This window comes from Phacochoerus africanus, chromosome 3 (assembly GCF_016906955.1).
Source record: "Phacochoerus africanus isolate WHEZ1 chromosome 3, ROS_Pafr_v1, whole genome shotgun sequence".
Classification (NCBI taxonomy): domain Eukaryota; kingdom Metazoa; phylum Chordata; class Mammalia; order Artiodactyla; family Suidae; genus Phacochoerus; species Phacochoerus africanus.
Window position 1 is genome coordinate 194,543,677 of NC_062546.1, and position 17,966 is coordinate 194,561,642.

The window sequence follows — 17,966 nt, forward strand, 5'->3', positions numbered from 1 at the left end:
TTTTTTTAAACAGGCTGTTGATAGCAGAAGTCTCCTTGCATTTGGCAGGTGACTTGGGAATGTTCTGTTCAGGATGTGCTTCTATCATCTGGCACAACGCAATGGATGCCCTGGAGCAACCCCAGTTAACACAGGCTCATCTCTCCTCTGAATCAGAGTCCTGATCTGTTACAGGATGAGGAAAGACCTGAGGATGAAATAGTGTGACCCGGCATTGTACATTCCCTTTCAGTTTTCAACATTTTCTCCTCCCTTTCCAGCCAAGTTTTACCACTTAGCAAATAGTTATACAGAGTGTAGGAACGAACCATCTTTGTTCCTGGCTGACATCACTGAGAGATATAAAAGTCACCAAGGGAAATTTTGACCAGCTCAGACCTGCACAAGCACAGAAAAAGAAAAGGGGGTTAATAGTTGTTTCCTGTTCTATTTTAAAGACGGCTTTAAAAAAGACAACGGAAAGCTAAATTTAGCAAAGTTTTAAGTGAGCAAGCTCCGTTAAGGAAGTGCACAAAACCATGTGAGATTCTGCTGTGGATATTTGCATCAGCAACAGGGAAGTGGCCTTGAGTCCTGGGTCAATACCCTCCCCCAGATGGAGTATATAAGGGCCCCTTGGCAGAGACAAGCATCAGACCTCCTCACCTCCTGAGTCTCCTCCTCACCTCTCCTGAGTCCTCTCTAACGACACCATGGGCTGCTGTGGCTGTGGAAGTTGTGGTGGCTGCGGCGGCTGCAGCAGTGGCTGTGGCGGCTGCAGCAGTGGATGTGGTGGCTACAGTGGTGGCTGTGGTGGCTGCAACAGCTGCACCAGCTGCAGATGCTACCGGGTGGGCTGCTGCTCCGGCTGCTGCCCCTGCTGCTGTGGCTGCTGTGGGGGCTGCTGCAGCACCCCCGTGGTCTGCTGCTACCGCCGCACCTGCAGGTGCAACTCGTGTGGCTGTGGCTGTGGGAAGGGCTGTTGCCAGCAGAAGAGCTGCTGCCAGCAGAATAGCTGCTGCAAGAAGCAGTGCTGCTGCTAGACGGCCAGCCTGGTCTCTGTCCCCAGACCTTTCTCCCCTCCGTTCACCTGCCCTACCTGACGTCATCTACTGTTCTGCGACTTAACTTCTGGGTGAGGCTGTTACTTTGATCCTGGATTTGGGTTTCTGTCTTTTCTTCTGTGGGTGTTTTCAGTTTTCCTCTCTGAAAAGTTACCATTCATTTAGCCAACCTCCAAAACAGAGATAGGAATACAGCTTGGCTCTTAAAGAAGTACGGACATCCCTGAGCCCCCACAAGATACGATCATGATTCCCCAAATCCTTTTGATATAATTTCTTCCTTTCCACTTATGTGCTGTTACCTTTGCCTCTTTTTTGTCCCATATTCCTATTTGTCAACAGCCATTTTCTAAAGTTCCTAATAAAATAAATTAATCATGTAAAAGTTTCTCTTTGCCTTTATTATGGTTTGACCATATTCCACCTCTTGGAAGATCCCAATATTTTAAAAGGCACTTGATGGAAGGGCAGTGACAGTGGAGCTAGGAAAGACCATAAGGTCAGCTTTCCTGACTCTTCTGTCCATGAACTCCAGTTACCAATGCAAACAGACCAAACATAATTGAAAGCTTGGCTCTATTTGCAATTTGAATTCTGTTTTGAGCTGAGAGCTTCATTTATAGATAGACAACTTCCTCTAACTCATTAATAATCCTATTGTACTCACAAAGAACCAGTTCAAACACATTTTCAGAAACACATCTACTAAGAAAATATGGGTGACTGGATTTGCTTTATTAAAAAATTTTTTGGGCCACCCCCATGGTATGCGGAAGTTCCTGGGCTGGGATGAACCCAAGCCATAGCAGCAACTTGAGCTGCTGCAGTGATCATGGTGGATCCTTAACCCACCATGCCACAAGGGAACTCCCAAACAACATTTTATTTTATATTTGTTATCTTTAAATTTTTTTGGCCACACCCATAGCATGTAGACGTTTTCAGACTAGGGATTGAAATTGTGCCACAGCCGTGACAATGCTGGATCCTTAGCTCACTGCATCACTCCTATTTTTTAGTTTTTAAATGTTTTAAAGAGTACAGAACACTTCACTAATTTGCTTGTCATCCTTGTGCAGGGACCACGTTAAACTCCGCATCATACCCGTTTTAGTACATGTGCTGCTGCAGGGAGCGCTGATGTGCTTTAGATTTCTACCTGGGGGGCCATTTTACTCTTTGTTTGAAGGGCAGAGTTCCACCCCTGCCATGCGGGCCCTCTCATTTTGCCCCCTATAAGTTCAGCCAGCAGTGCACATTTAGAAATTTGCCATGATCATTTTAACTTTTCCTTCTCCCCGATTACAAAAATCAATGCCATCAGGTTCTGCTAAATGACTCGGCATTTGGAGGACATGGGACTTCTTTTGCACCTGCCTCAGGCCTCAGTGGTTCTGTTCAAGATTTCTGTTTGCTTTTCTCTGTCTATTACTTTGACGTCGATGGGGGTATATTGTTAAGACTTAGGGTTTCTTTCTTTCTTTTTTTTCTTTTTTCGCCATTTCTTGGGCCGCTCCTGCGGCGTATGGAGGTCCCCAGGCTAGGGGTGGAATCGGAGCCATAGCCGCCGGCCACAGCCAGAGCCACAGCAACACGGGATCCGAGCCACCTCTGCAAACTACACCACAGCTCATGGCAACACCAGATAACCAACCCACTGAGTGAGGCCAGGGATCGAACCCACAACCTCATGGTTCCCAGTTAGATTCATTAACCACTGAGCCGCGATGGGAACTCCATGACTTAGGGTTTCTTTGGAATTCAGATCTGAATAACTCAAACCATGACTTATGTTTTTGTTTATTTATTTCCGTTTTTTAGACGCATGAGCCTAGAGGGGCTTTGAGAAATCACCTAATCTGTGTCCCTTTGCCAGGCTGTGGAAGTCCTTCTAAGGGAAAACCATTATATGAGTAGGATCTATGTTTTTCCTACTTAGAAGAGACTAGACCTTAGTTGATGGTCAATCACCCTCATTTGGTTTGAAGATACAAATTGAAAGACAAATGATATTTTATGACTTCAGACCATGATTAGTATTTAGAAGGATTTAAATATTTTAGAAGCATTTGCTTTCTGTTGACAAATGTTCATCGAGAACCTGCTGGATGCAAAGACACGACTAGGGCCAGACCGAGCAGATCCCGCCTTGGAGTGTTTGGCTGGGATGAACCATACACACAAAATTATAATCCAAGGCCAAGGGTAATATTTGCTGTGAGTGTTTCCATCATAGATGGGAAGAGAGTTCTTGAAAACATGCAGAATAACTTCACAGCACGGCATCTTGTGGCTCCTTGGTCCTTGTGGACTTTCCAGTGTGCTTTCTCTCCATCACGTGTGGTCTATTTTGGACCAGAGCCAGAGACTGGCAGAGGCTGTTGTTGCTGTGATGGGAAGGTCAGCATCCTTGTTTTTGCAGTAAGTTTCCTTATCCCTTTGCCACAGGTGTGAGTTTCTCAGATGGACTAAGTACTGAAAAGAAAAAGTGGGGTGTAAAGAAAATATTTCTATCATTCTGTTGAGCTCCGCAAATCTTTCCTTCTTTCAGTCTGACAGTATTCTCACTCAGTTTTCAAATTCTTGTAGGCCTTGTCTGTATACTTCCCACAGGAAGGCACACAGACCACGTTTATGCCAATTATTCAGAAAATCGAACGAAGACCCAAATTTGCAGTAGGATCACAGAGGAACCGATAACCATTCACCAACACAGGCGTGATGCAGGATGTGTGCACACCCCATACTCTCCAGCCCCCATCACATGTTCAGAGCCTGTCTGATTTCCTTGTGAATTTTGCGGTAGCTTCATGGGGTGGGAATTAGTGTGGACCAAGCTCAGGGGAAGGAGAGAGCCAAGGGTGTCCAGGAAAGCCAGGAGCCACGCTGCCTACATGGGCCACACTCTGGATACAACAGCAGCCTGTTTTTCTTTCATTTAAACATCAAGAGTCCCCTGGTGGCCCAGAGGTTAAAGATCTGCCATTGTCACTGCTATGGCTTGCATCACCGCTGTGCGGTGGGTTTCACCCCTGGCCCCAGGACTTCCTTGTGCTCTGGGTGCAGCCAAAACAACAACAGCAACAAAACCCCAAAAACATCAGGAGTGATTCATCACACAGACTCGCTGAAGTCCCAGCATCTCTTTAGGTGCCCAGCTCAGAACTCACAAGAACACTCGTACGGCTGACATTCATCACATGTGACCGAAAGAGTGTATTTGTTTGCAAGGGCTCCCATAACAAAGTGGCACAGACTCGGTGGCTGAAACAACAGGAATGTATTTCCTCACAATTAGGGAGGCTGCAAGTCCAAGAGCAAGTCCAGGTTCCTTGGCCGGAAACCCAAGAGCCAGATGCCAGCCAGTTAGGTTTCTTCTGCCGCCTTTCTCCTTGGCGTGCAGATGGCAGTCTTCTGGCTGTGTCCTCACATGATCTTCCCTCTGTGCACATCTGTGTCCTACTCTCCTCTTTTTAAAAGGACACCAGTCATATTTGTTCAGGACCCACCTTAATGACCTTCTTTTAACTTGATTACCTCTTTAAGCTCTATCTCCACATATAGTCACATTCCAAGGTACTGGGACCTAGGAGTTTTAGAGGGACACAGTCAACTCATAACAAAAGAATAGCAGGACATAGAACTGTCATATCCTTTGTCCTTCATGTATGGGATATTTTTGGTGATCTATATTGAATGCAATGTGCCCTTTGCTTTCTTTTTTTTTTCCTTTTCAGTAGCCACTATGGATTTACTCTCATCTTCTTTTCTATATCAAATCGTCATTCACCAAACTGAAGGAATGATGTCCCGACGTCCCCCTATGACACCATCAGGATGCCTGGCAAATAACATTCAGTAACCTTCAGTGGTTTACCTGCTACCCAGGTCCTTTTCTAACAAATCAACGTCACCTGTGAACACTGGGTGTTCGACATGTTTAAGCATCTATCTTGTTTAGGCTCTGTGTAGAGTGACCAGAAACCGCCCCAAGTGGTCCTTGCGGGGATGGTGTAAGAATGTCCTTCTCTTGAAAGACAGTCACAAGGGCTCAGCTTTCCTCAGGCTCAGTCCTGCTGGGAGTTCCCCATGTCCTTTTCTGCTGCGAAAGCAAGTGGGATGGGTCCAGAAGCTAGAATCCACAGCAAAGGGCCTGGAAGAGCCATGGGAGATGAGCAGAAGGGGTGTTTGGGGACACATTTTCACATCTGTGGACTCCTTCAGAGAACACTAAGGGGGTGATATGAAACTTTCCCATGTTGATTATCTGGATTCTGATGCTAAGTCTTGTGTCACAACTGAAGGCTGATCTTGCCGTCTGGGGTGGTCATGGCTAGAGATGAACTTTGTTGTCTGGCTCTGGAAGATCTGAGCTGGAGGATAGAGATGCTTAGGGTGATGGCTGGAGGGACAGCTCGTGTGAACTACAGAGTCTGTGGGCAAAGGAAGCCATGGGACCCAAGGCCGCCATTTATGTTGCCTTTTGGAGTAATTCTCAGCAAAGAGGCCCCAGTGATCACGATCAACGTGCAGTAGAAGGACACTCTATAGGAGACGGAAAGTGACCCTCAGAAACAATGAGCCTAAAGTGACCACATGACGGTACAGCTCATGTCCAAATATTCTCGCAATCAGAATTCTGCTCCTGAGACTCTACCAAGGGAGAGATTTCGGAAGAGTGTAGTTTATTACATCGAAGGGCTAAGACTGAGGATGTGTCTTTAGGTCCCTCATTTCTGGATAAGCCCACATGGATTAATCATCATTCACGTCTATCCACATCTCTGGCAAACAATTTATTTTGGTTTTGATTCGTTACTGCCTTTACATGTACAACATCTGCCTTATCTGTTGGGATCAAAACACATTTTTCCTGATAGAAAGACTGTTTAGAGGCTGGAAAGAGAAAAGCAGTGGCTCTTGGAGGTTGATGTAATGTGATTTATTGTGGAGTTATCTTGTGGCTCAATGGGTTAAGGATCCAGCATTGCCACTGCCGCAGCTTGGGTCACGGTGGTGACTTGGTTTCAATCCCTGGCCCAGGAACTTCCAAATGCCATGGGAGAGCATCCTCCTGCCCCCCACCCCCCCCAAAGAAATAACAGTTGCTTTGTGTCTACAGAGACGCCAATGCAATGGTATAAATAGGACACAAGCACAAAGGTAGAAGCATTTTAAGAATGTAGAACATCAACTTTCTTGACTCAATTTTGTAGACAACTTGATCTGAACAGGAAAGAACAGAGAGATTGCACATTTATTATTTTGGTTGGTGTTTATTAAATGCAGGCAGGATCACAGGAATATGAGATCCCAATGGTCTGGTGATAGGGATCTGGTCACGCTTGTGACTTACAAGTCAAAGAGGAGCAGACAGAAAGGGAAGGGCAAAGTCTTACCTACAGCACAGTTACCTGCAGCACTGCCCAGAGTCTGGGCTGGCCCATCTAGCAGCAGCACTGCTTCTTGCAGCAGCTCTTCTGCTGGCAGCAGCTCTTCTGCTGGCAACAGCCCTTCCCACAGCCACAGCCACACGCGTTGCAGCTGCAGGTGCGGCGGTAGCAGCAGACCACGGGGGTGCTGCAGCAGCCCCCACAGCAGCCACAGCAGCAGGGGCAGCAGCCAGAGCAGCAGCCCACCCGGTAGCATCTGCAGCTGGTACAGCTGTTGCAGCCGCCACAGCCACCACTGCAGCCACCGCAGCCACTGCTGCAGCCACCGCAACCACCGCAGCCTCCGCAGCCACCACAACTTCCACAGCCACAGCAGCCCATGGTGTCGTTAGAGAGGACTCAGGAGAGGTGAGGAGGAGACTCAGGAGGTGAGAAAGGTGTGATGCTGCCCTCTGCTGGCCAGGCCCTTATATACTACCTCTCGGGACAGGAGAGGGAAGACACATGACCATTTTCCTATTGCTATTTGGCTTGTTTTACATGGAAGAAGCCATCCTATTTTAGTTACTTCCTCTTTTGATAGTTTGTCTTCACTACATTTTCAGTTTTATTTATCCTTTTATAAAATTATATTCCAATGCCGTTTGAAAAGGCCTAAGAGTTCTAGGAAAGTATTCTGGGAACCAGGCTGCCAACAGGAATGGGTGGACTTCATCACCTGGTGATGCTCAGGGAACATTACTGTGTGTGGGGGGTGGTAGGGGGTGTCGCAGACCCTACCCATCTTTAAAGCCCCTATGCCAGGTGATCTGCGAGCTTCCAAGGGGGTCAGAACAATGACGTTTAAGGTACCATCCCTGACTTCAAAGAGTACAGTAAAGTGTCATTGGGTGCTAGGAAAATGAAAATGGCAACAGATTCAAAGTCCACTGCCAAGGCCAGGGGCTGTGACTGTGCTTTGTACCAAGGGGAACTAGAGGCTGAAAACTCTTACTCCCCAGGTCTTCATTTGAAGCATACATTGTCGTTTGTCTTCTCACACCCGAGCTGTAACGACTGTTTTAATACCAGAAATAAATCCTCTGCAGAGTCTGCATTTTGATGATGTAGTTCTTGGTATGTTTAGCTGTGGATGAGGAGCTAATTTTTGTATTTGATTATATGACATTGGTTGATGTCTGAGAGCAACACCCCATGCTAAGTAGTCTGAATTAGATGATTCCAGTGCAGGGTGGGTACCCTGAGGAGAGCAGGTACCAAGGCCAGAGAAACAAGGGAAGTGGGGGGAAAGGAGTCTGTGGCTATGAGGTGAAGTGTGTAGCTGTGGATCCTGGTGGGATTGGTGACCAACATGAAAGCCGTAAAAATATAAGGCAGGAAAAATGAGAGTGCAGGCGGGCTGTTCATCTCTGGCCATCACTGAGAGTTCAGAGATTTGGGTGAAGGTGTTTGCTGGCTGACTTTTCCTGCAGGTTTCATGTGGACCAGACTTGCTGTTCAGAGCCCATTTTCCTCATCTGGTAAGATTGTTCTTCAGGAATTTGAGTGAGAGGAAGTGCTGTGATAGCCCTAAGGTGGTATCATCCATGATTCCAAAACATTCCTTGGTATGTGGACTAAAGAGCATTTCAGCTGTTCAGGGGGTGCTTAACCGGGGAAGGGGTGCAGTGGAGCAGAGGTGGGTGAATTGGTGTAAGAGGTTTTTAAAGAGGCAGAATACAGAGATTTTTTTTTTTTTTTAAATGACCACACATGCAGCAAATGGATGTTCTTGGGCCAGGGATTGAATCAGACCTACACCAAAACTGTGGCAATACCAGATCCTTTAACCCACTGCACTGGGTGGGGGATCAAACCCTCACCTCTGCAACAACCTGAGCTGCTGCAGTTGGGTTCTTAACCCACTGCACCACAACAGGAACTCCCAGAACCAACAGAATTTGGTGAAAGACTGGATATGGGATAAGAGAAAGGCAGGATTCAAAGATGACTTTTTTTTCTTTTTATGGCTGCACCCACGGCATATGGAAGTTCACAGGCTAGGTGCTAAATAGAGCTGCAGCTGCTGGCCACAGCCACAGCCTCAGCAATGAGGGATCCGAGCTGTGTCTGCAACCTACACCACAGCTCATGGCAATGCAGGTTCCCCAACTCACTGAGTAAGGCCAGGGATTGAACTCGCATCCTTATGGATACTAGTTTGATTTGTTTCTCCAACAATGACTTTAAAAAAAAGTGGATTTCCAACTTGATGGGGAGGAACAGTGGGGAAATTTACTTTTCTTTTTTTTTTGCTGGGGTTATTGAATGGACAGGGAAGATTAGGACTGAGTCTGGGGCAAGTGACACTGGAGGTGCCTCTGAGATCTCTGCAAGAAGATGAAGTATGAGTTGGCTGCATATGAATTTGGAGTCTGGAGAAAATTCTAAGCTGGACATGCATATTTGAGGAGGAATCCAGACATGTCCATGTGGAAATTGAAACCAGGGGTGTGGATGTGAGCATAGATTGAAAGAGGAGGGCATTAGATGGAGACTTTTAATAAACAGCTTTTGAGGTTTAAAAAAAAAAAAAGAAGGCCATTTCATTTGAAAACAGTTTTTGAGACTATAGCTGTGAACATGTAACTTCACAAGAATTAAAATGGCCAACTTAATGAGATGGAAGATACATACTAGTAACAAGTGGGAAAATTTTGAAAGAGAATGGCTTGCTGTTCCATTAGTACATTTATATTTACTGGTCTGCATCTTGAAGTGTCTGTGAAAGCAGGGTGATTTCAACGGACTATTTGGAAAACAAACAAACAAACAAATAGAGGAGAAATGGAATAGGAGCTGCCAGCAATCCAGGGCCTTCTTAATCCAAAACGTCAAAGCTTCAACTGTGTTTCTATGAAAATGAAGATTCCCCTCCAACATGTTAGGATCTCCTGGTTTGTTTCTAAAATAACATTCAGGAGAAAAGATAAAACTAGCAAATGTATGGGATCAAATATAGTCTTTAAGAATGTAAACGAGGAATAACCCTATGCAACCCTATTTGAACACTGCAGTGAACACTGCCGGGGCAACGATGAGGAAGTAGCTGCTGTCATGTGTCCTGAGTCACTCCATCACTATCCTTTTCAAGATGGTATATAAGGGCCTGCCCGGCAGGAGGCGACATCAGACACCCTCACCTCCTGAGTCTCCCCCTCACCTCTCCTGAGTCCTCTCTAACGACACCATGGGCTGCTGTGGCTGTGGAAGTTGTGGTGGTTGCGGTGGCTGCAGTGGTGGCTGTGGCAGCTGCAACAGCTGTACCAGCTGCAGATGCTACCGGGTGGGCTGCTGCTCTGGCTGCTGCCCCTGCTGCTGTGGCTGCTGTGGGGGCTGCTGCAGCACCCCCGTGGTCTGCTGCTACCGCCGCACCTGCAGCTGCAACTCGTGTGGGAAGGGTTGTTGTCAACAGAAGAGCTGCTGCCAGCAGAAGAGCTGCTGCAAGAAGCAGTGCTGTTGCTAGGCAGCTGGTCTGCAGGCGCTGCTGGTACCCATTCTGTTGGTAAGACTTCCCTTCTTTCTGTTCTTCCTGTTCTCTCTGCCCCAATCCCTGTTCCAACTCTATGGTCCTGGACTGTCTTCCTGGCTTTCTTGGATACCTCAAGTCTTTCCATCTGAAAAATTTCCAAACTAATATGAAACATCTACTGGGAAAAAATGTGTATGCAGCCCAGCACCAGAGTCATTATGCAAATCCGTAAACTCAGCTGAACGAAATCATAATTCCTAATGTTTGGTTTGATGGTTATCAATACATCCAATTCACTGCCCTTCAGCTTCATCTTCCATTTTCCTCCATCCACATGCATGGTTTTCTTTTCTCTTTTTTCCTTTTGTGTTCTTAAAATGTCACATAATGTTGTCCAAATTTCCTAATCAAATAAAAACTAAATGCCCATAAAAATTATTCTTTTCGTGTTTGTTTTGTTTGAGTGTGTTGAATCCTGGTGTGTCTGTTCTGAAATTCGAGAGAATTTATCTTTGAACAAAGCCTTGAAGACCCTCACAATGGAGTTCCTGTTGTGGTTCAGCAGGTTAAAGACTCGCTGTTGTCTATGTGAGGATACAGGTTCGATCTGCTCCCGCTTAGTAGGTTGAAGATCCAGCGTTGCTGCAAGCTGCGGAATAGCTCAGAGATATGGCTCGGATCTGGTGTTGCTGTAGCTGGGGTGTCGGCCGCAGCTGTTTAATCTTCTTTATAAGAAGTTAAATTTATATCGAAAACATTTAGGTATTTCATAGTGTAAGGATTTTTGATATCTAGTCTGCCATTGCTTTGATGGAAGTAAACCTTTCTTATTTTAATATTCTTAAAAACAACTTATGGAAATGTGTTTAAATTTCAAACATCACTCTTCTCCTTTTTCAAGTTCAATCCCTTAGTCTTATTCCCCTGAAGGTAACTGTGTTGAGGCCATCTCCCTGAAAATTAAAAAGTAAGAAAAAAAATTGTCTGAAGGATCAGGACCCAAACTCAATGAAAATCCATATAAGTAGTAGTTCTTTTGTTTGATATTGAAAATCTGGCTTCCAACTTCATCTGCTATTTGTGTTAAGACTCCAAAACAGCTAATGAAATAGTGAAGCCCAAGGCTGACCAACCACACCCATCACAGGTTTGAATGAATGGACATGAGGTAAAAACACGCATCTGAGCTCTCTGGGCTGGCAGATATTACCTGATTTAAATACGTCTGGAAATTTTCAGTTTTGATATATGTGAGGCTGTCCCAAACTTGCATGCATCCCCGTTTCTTGCACTTTAAAGTAACAGCATCACTGTTCTACTTGTTGTGAGGTAATCTTTCTGTTTAGAGTGCCCTTCCCTTACTAAGCCCTTGGGGGTTACAAGTAAGAACCAATTTCTTGATTCTAATTTTTTATTTAATTTAGGGCCGAAGAAAGCACCAGTTATCCTAGCTAGATAACCTAATGGAGTGTGTAATCAGGGCCCATCTGGCTGGTCCTAGAGGGGCTGAGTGCATTGGCATCTTGCCAGAGAGCTAGAGAGGATCCCTCTGTGTGCCCAGTGAGGACGAGAAAGAGGGCGGCACAGCAGCTGTGATTTTCACGACATCAAAGGGGCCCTCTGCACCACTGAGTCACTCCCTTTCCTTTTTCATGTGTACTTCCCAAACTTGGTGGTGATGGGGTTCAGGACATGCCACCTGCATCTTTGTATACTAAATTTTTTTCATTTTTTAAGGTTTTATCAACGTGTAGTTGATTTATAATGTTCTGATCATTTCTGCTGTACAAAAATGGTTCAATTTTATATGGACATACTCCATATTTTTTCATATTCTTTTCCCAAATAGTTTATCACAGAATATGGGATAGAGTTTGCTGTGCTATATAGCAGCTCCCCGTGGGCCAGTCATCCCATGTACCACAGTGTGCAGATGCCAGTCCCAAAACCCTAGTCCACTCCCTACCACCTGTCCCCTTGGGTAACCATAAGTTTGTTTTCAAAGTCTGTGAGTCTGCTTCTATTCTGCGAATAAGTTCATTTGTCTCCTTTTTTTAAGATTCCATATACACATGATATCATATGATATTTGTCTTTCACTAACTTCCCTTAGTATATTAATCTCCAGGTCCATCCAGGTTGCTGAAAATGACACTATTTCATTTTTTATGGCTGAGTAATATTCCATTGTACATATGCACCACATCTTCTTTATGTATTCCTCTGTCAATGGACATTTAAGTTGCTTCCATGTCTTGGCTATTGTAAATAGCACTGCTATGAACATTGGGTTGCATGTATCTTTTTGAGTTATGTTTTTTTCCAGATAGATGGCATACAAAATATTTTTAACTGAAGGAATCTGAGACACTGCAGGTGCAGGAAGGACTTCCTGACCTTCCCCTGAAGCAGGTCATAAGATCCTCATGTGAGAGATGCCCTCCTTGTATCCAGAGGACAGGAACATCCTTAGCTCCAAAGACAAAGGGACACAGGGAGGGACCCGAATGAACGAGCCGTGCTTAGGATCCCTCAGTTTACTATTTTTAGTTCATACCCTTTTTGTCCTCTCATATTTTTTCATGACTATCCACTCTTCATAATTCTAGGATAAAAACACACAGGTGTTAACTATTTCTCTGGGTCTTCATTTCCTTATGAAGGCTTCTGTGCCACATGAAATGTAAATAAACTTGTATACTTCTCTCCTGTTAATCTGTCTTTTGTTACCAGCTGAGAACCAAACAGGTAGGTGAGAAAAATATTTTTCTAAAGCTGCAGAGTTGCTTTTCATGTCTTAAATCTCCAGAACGTCCACGGAAGAGAAGGGGGAAGGCATTGAGATTCAGGAATGGGAGGGGTTCCTACAGTCAACTCCCTTAATCAAGAAGAAATGAATGTTCACCCAAATGTTCCCCACTCAAAAGAGCATCTTTGCAAGTAGGATGATGGAAGGGTGTGTGTGTGTGTGTGTGTGTGTGTGTGTGTGTGTGTTTTGTGTGTGAAAGAGAGAGAGAGATGGAGAGATATAGTAACACAATAAATTTGTCAATGGTTGGCTCTTTGGTGTGAAACTAGTAGGGCATTATTAGTTCATTTACCTAACTAAAGGAGTATTATTATTACTATTGCTCTTTTTAGGGCCTTGCCCATGGCATATGGAAGTTTCCAGGCTAGGTGTTGAATTGGAGCTGTAGCCGCTGGCCTACACCACAGCCACAGCAACGTGGGATCTGAGCCATGTCTGTGACCTACGCCATAGCTCACGGCAACGCCAGATCCTTAACCCACTGAGTGAGGCCAGGAATTGAACCCGCATCCTCATGAATACTAGTCGGGTTTGTTACTGCTGAGCTACGACAGGAACTCCCTAAATGATTTTTTTAAAGAAATTAACGTCTCTTGAGAGGCTGTGTGGTTGTTCTCCCACCCCCTCCAACCACTGCCCCCACCTCTATTTTAGACTTAGGAATATCATCACTTTTTAACAATAAAATTCCCCTGGGAAATTATTCTGTATTATCTATATGCCATAATATATTTATTTATGCTTCCAGTAATGATAGAGACTTTCTAGTTACCACTCCTTGCCTAACTAGCTGTATATTTAAAGATTATTACTAAATTACTCATTAGCTTTTTCTAGATGAGGTAAAAAGATTCTTCTGGCTTTTCTCATGGGCCTTCCCTGGCTTCCCTGCCCCATCCCCGAAACTCCCTGCCCAAGACTTTCAGTACTCTTGGAAGATGGACTTGAAACCTCTCTTTAAGCTCTTTAAGGCATTTTGAAAAAAGTTTTATTGAAGCAGAGTTGATTTATAAGGTTGTAATCAGTTCTGCTGTCCAGAGAAAGCGATTCATCCTGCATACACATATCCATTCTCTTTCAGGTTCTTCCCCCACACAGATTGTCACAGAATATCGGGTAGAGCTATTATGACATTTTTTTTTTGTCTTTTTGCCATTTCTTGGGCCGCTCCCGCGGCATATGGAGGTTCCCAGGCTAGGGGTCTAATCGGAGCTGTAGCCACCGGCCTGCGCCAGAGCCACAGCAACGCGGGATCCGAGCCACGTCTGCAGCCTACACCACCGCTCACGGCAACGCCGGATCGTTAACCCACTGAGCAAGGGCAGGGACCGAACCCGCAACCTCATGGTTCCTAGTCGGATTCATTAACCACTGCGCCACGACGGGAACTCCCTATTATGACATTTTTAAGTTGGGAAGTTAATAAACAGCCTATGTTGGGATAACAGTTTGAGAAATGCTGAGAAAACAGAATTACTTAGGATTTTCAATACAATCCTCTCTCTGGCGAATGTCTTCATTGTGTGAAAATGCTGACTTAGGTTGTAGTTTCTCTTTTTTTAGATTTGTCTTTTTTTTTCTTTTTCTTTTTTTTTTTTGTCTTTTTGCTATTTCTTGGGCCGCTCCTGCGGCACATGGAGGTTCCCAGGCTAGGGGTCGAATCGGAGCTGCAGCCACCGACCTACGCCAGAGCCACAGCAACGCGGGATCCGAGCCGCATCTGCAACCTACACCGCAGCCCACGGCAACGCCGGATCCCCAACCCACTGAGCAAGGGCAGGGACCAAACCCGCAACCCCATGGTTCCTAGTCGGATTCTCCAACCACTGCGCCACGCCGGGAACTCCCTCAGTCTTTTAAAACGACATTGCATTAAAGAGCTCCTGGGATATCATAAGTGCATAGTCAATGATGAATGAGCATTTACGATGGAGATTTGGGTTATTAATCAATATGTCTCCATAGCCTTGGCACTTAGAAGTTTAATTGGAGCATATTTAATTAGACCGCTACCAAAAATCAATTTTGAAGAAGTTTGCATTTTAAAACCAGGGATTGGCAGTAATATATTTTTGTCCAGGGAAATATTTTATTGAAATAGTCTTTGTCTTCTTTTATGCCTTTGGATTGTGTGTTTTTTGCTTAGTCTGTTTTGGTACCTGGGTAAACTAGTCCTTTCTGTGGAAGCTGAGTTTGAAAATAATTTTCCATGGAAAAACCTCTGCGAAAGTTGTTCTAACACTGAGGATATTGGCAGACACTAGAAAAGAAGATTTACAAAGAAAGATTTTAGAAAAGTTCCTTAAGTCTAGATTTCCCTTGGTTGAAAAGATAGAAAGATTAAAAGTCAGGGGACACAAGGTGAAGCTTGATTATTTTTTTCTGCCAAATTTAATTTTTTTTCTAGTAGTCAATATTTTTGTGAACTCCCTAGAAGGATCAAAAGTATTTACTAACAAAGGAGTTCCCATCGTGGCACAGGGGAAACAAATCCATTAGGAACCACGAGGTTGGGGGTTCGATCCCTGGCCTCGCCCAGCAGGTTAAGGATCTGGCATTGCCATGAGCTGCAGTGTAGGGCACAGACACCACTCAGATCCTGCGTGGCTGTGGTGTAGGCCAGCAGCTGTAACTTTGCTTTGACTCCTAGCCTGGGAACCTCCATATGCCGAAGTGCAGCCCTAAAAAAGCAACAAATACATAAATAAATAAATTTTAAACATTGCCAGCAAAACAGACATTTAAATCAGGTTATATGAAATAGTGACAGAAAGAGGATAGACAGATTGATGGGTAATTTTCATCTCATGTTCTATTTTGCCTACTTCAGTTATAGGAATGCATTAATTTAATATTGACACATGAGTTTGTGGAAAAATAAAGGAATTATCTCAAGATGATTAACATAAATGTTCTTAGAAAAGATAAGTGCATCCTAACAATGTGACTAATGGGAATATTTATTCAATTAGGAAAAGAGAGAAACACAGCCATGTATGGAATACAGTAATGGGCCAGGAGTCATGGATTTAACAGGCTGGAATTTACTTTGTGTAAAATTTCATGAAGTAAGTATTATAGCCTCCCTTTTACTGATGAGAAAACTGAGACTCTAAAAAAGATAAGGGAATGACCATAGTGGCTCAGCGGTAATGAGCCCAACTAGTAACCATGAGGACTCGGGTTCGATCCCTGGCCCTGCTCAGTGGGTAAAGGACCAGGCATTGCTGTGGCTATGGTGTAGGCCGGCAGCTGCAGCTCTGATTCAGCCCCTAGCCTGCCTGGGAACTTCCATATGCCGCGGGTGTGGCCCTAAAAAGACAAAAAAAAAAAAAAAAAAAGAGAAAAAGAAAAAGAAAAAAAAGAAAGGTAAGGAATTGTGTGGGGAAAATAGATGAAACAAGATTGGTCACAAAATGGTCATTGTTCAAGTTGGGTGAGGTTTCACTACACTATTTTATTTTTTAAAGTGCATTTAAAAATTTCAAGAAGTTTTTTAAAAAGTTACCAATAAACTTGAAGACTCAAGTGTTTATTTTTCTAATCTCGAGCTTGCACCCTCTCCATCACACACTTAAAAGAGGGAAGCAAATGGCAAGCCACATAGGATGTCAGGAATTCAAATTTTATTTTAGAAAGTAACAGCTGCTTGCTTTATGATCTCAAAGAGTATGGAATCTATGGAAATTTTAGTTTTAACAATTACTAAATGAAAGTGTCTTTCCTTCTATTGAACAAGGGGGAGATTAAAACAGGTGTTTAAAGTACCCTGGTAGTATTTTTATTTGATTGCATTTTGTGAAATGATTTATTTTTTAAAAAAAGAAGATGTCTTAATATACTAAATGTTTTATATTGAGTATTTATAGAGATATGTGAGGTTGACCATTTTGTTCATGAGACTGAGCAGCTTATGAAATTTGTGAACTAAGCTTTAATAAGAATGAACTTTATCCCACTCCTGGACATCTACCCAGAGAAAACCATGACTCGAAAAGACACATGTACTCCAATGTTCACTGCAGCACTATTTTCAATAGCCAAGACATAGAAACAACCTAAAGGTCCATCGACAGAGGAGTGGATCAAGGAGACATGCTACATATGCACAATGGAATATTACTCGGCCATTAAAAGGAACGAAATATAGCATTTTTAGCAACATGGATGGACCTAGAAATTATCATGCTAAGTGAAGTCAGTCATACAATGAAACACCAGCATCAAATGCTTTCACTGACATTGGAATCTGAAAAAAGGACAGAATGAACTTCTTTGCAGAACAGATACTGACTCATAGACTTTGAAAAATTTATGGTTTCCAAAGGAGACAGTTCGGGGAGTGGGGGGATGCACTGGGGTTGTGGGATGGAAATCCTATAAAACTGGATTGTGATGATCATTGTACAACTATTAATGTAATAAATTCATTGAGTAATTTAAAAAAATGAACTTTAGCCAATGCAAGGAAAAACTTTTAGCTGTAGGTAGTGAGAACTACTTAAACTGGAATGACTTTTTGGCTCTGTTTTAGGTAGTTCTTTCATTCTGTCATCTGTATGATAAAAAGGTCACCTGCTTAGTGAAAACGTTTCTTAAGAAATAGAATGTGTCCTAATTATATTATACTTCTATTTCTCTATACAGAATTATTCCTTCCAAGAACACTAGGAGAAATGAAAGAAGCCAGAAATAAAAGGCTGTACACATGATAATATACATATGATTCCATTTCTATGACTCTCTAAAAAGACAAAGCTATATGGATAGAAAATTGATCAGTAGTTGCTGGGGAGTGGGGGTGGAAAGAGAGGCGCTATGAAACAGAGGCTTGGGGCACTTTGAGGGGTGAAGGTATTGTTCTTGATTTTCATTGTGATGGTGGCTGCACAGCTGTACCTCGGCTCAAATGAATAGAACTGTACATAAATTTCTGTGTAATGGATTGTGTGTAAAGGATGTCTTATAAATCTAATTACATACCTTTATATGTAAAGATATGCATCCATGTCAATGCAGGCACAGAAGCAATGCACTTACCTGAGTGAGGACTGGAAGCCCAGGTCCCTTGCTGCCTGTCAGCCACAGCCAAAGTCAGGATGGTCTGGATCAGCAAGGAAGGTGCTGACTCCCAACACCAGGGTGCAGCATTCCCTGCTGAGATTAACAGCAATCTGAAGTCTAACGTTGTGCAAATGGAAAGTTTTGAA

General features: G+C 43.8%; 2 protein-coding genes and 1 non-coding gene across 3 annotated transcripts; 1 reads left to right on the top strand and 2 right to left on the bottom strand.

Moving 5' to 3' along the window:
* Positions 1 to 653: 653 nt before the first annotated feature.
* On the top strand, positions 654 to 1,378 carry LOC125122291 (small cysteine and glycine repeat-containing protein 7-like). Its single transcript, XM_047770499.1, has one exon. It carries the CDS (start codon positions 693 to 695, stop codon positions 1,020 to 1,022), a length of 330 nt encoding a protein of 109 aa, XP_047626455.1. The 5' UTR covers positions 654 to 692; the 3' UTR covers positions 1,023 to 1,378.
* Positions 1,379 to 2,077: 699 nt separating this feature from the next.
* Positions 2,078 to 2,181, bottom strand: LOC125123780 (U6 spliceosomal RNA). Its single transcript, XR_007134158.1, has one exon. It is a non-coding gene; the product is annotated as a U6 spliceosomal RNA (small nuclear RNA).
* Positions 2,182 to 6,490: 4,309 nt separating this feature from the next.
* On the bottom strand, positions 6,491 to 6,817 carry LOC125122354 (small cysteine and glycine repeat-containing protein 6-like). Its single transcript, XM_047770538.1, has one exon. The coding sequence runs from the start codon at positions 6,815 to 6,817 to the stop codon at positions 6,491 to 6,493; it is 327 nt and encodes a 108-aa protein (XP_047626494.1).
* Between the last annotated feature and the right edge of the window lie 11,149 nt (positions 6,818 to 17,966).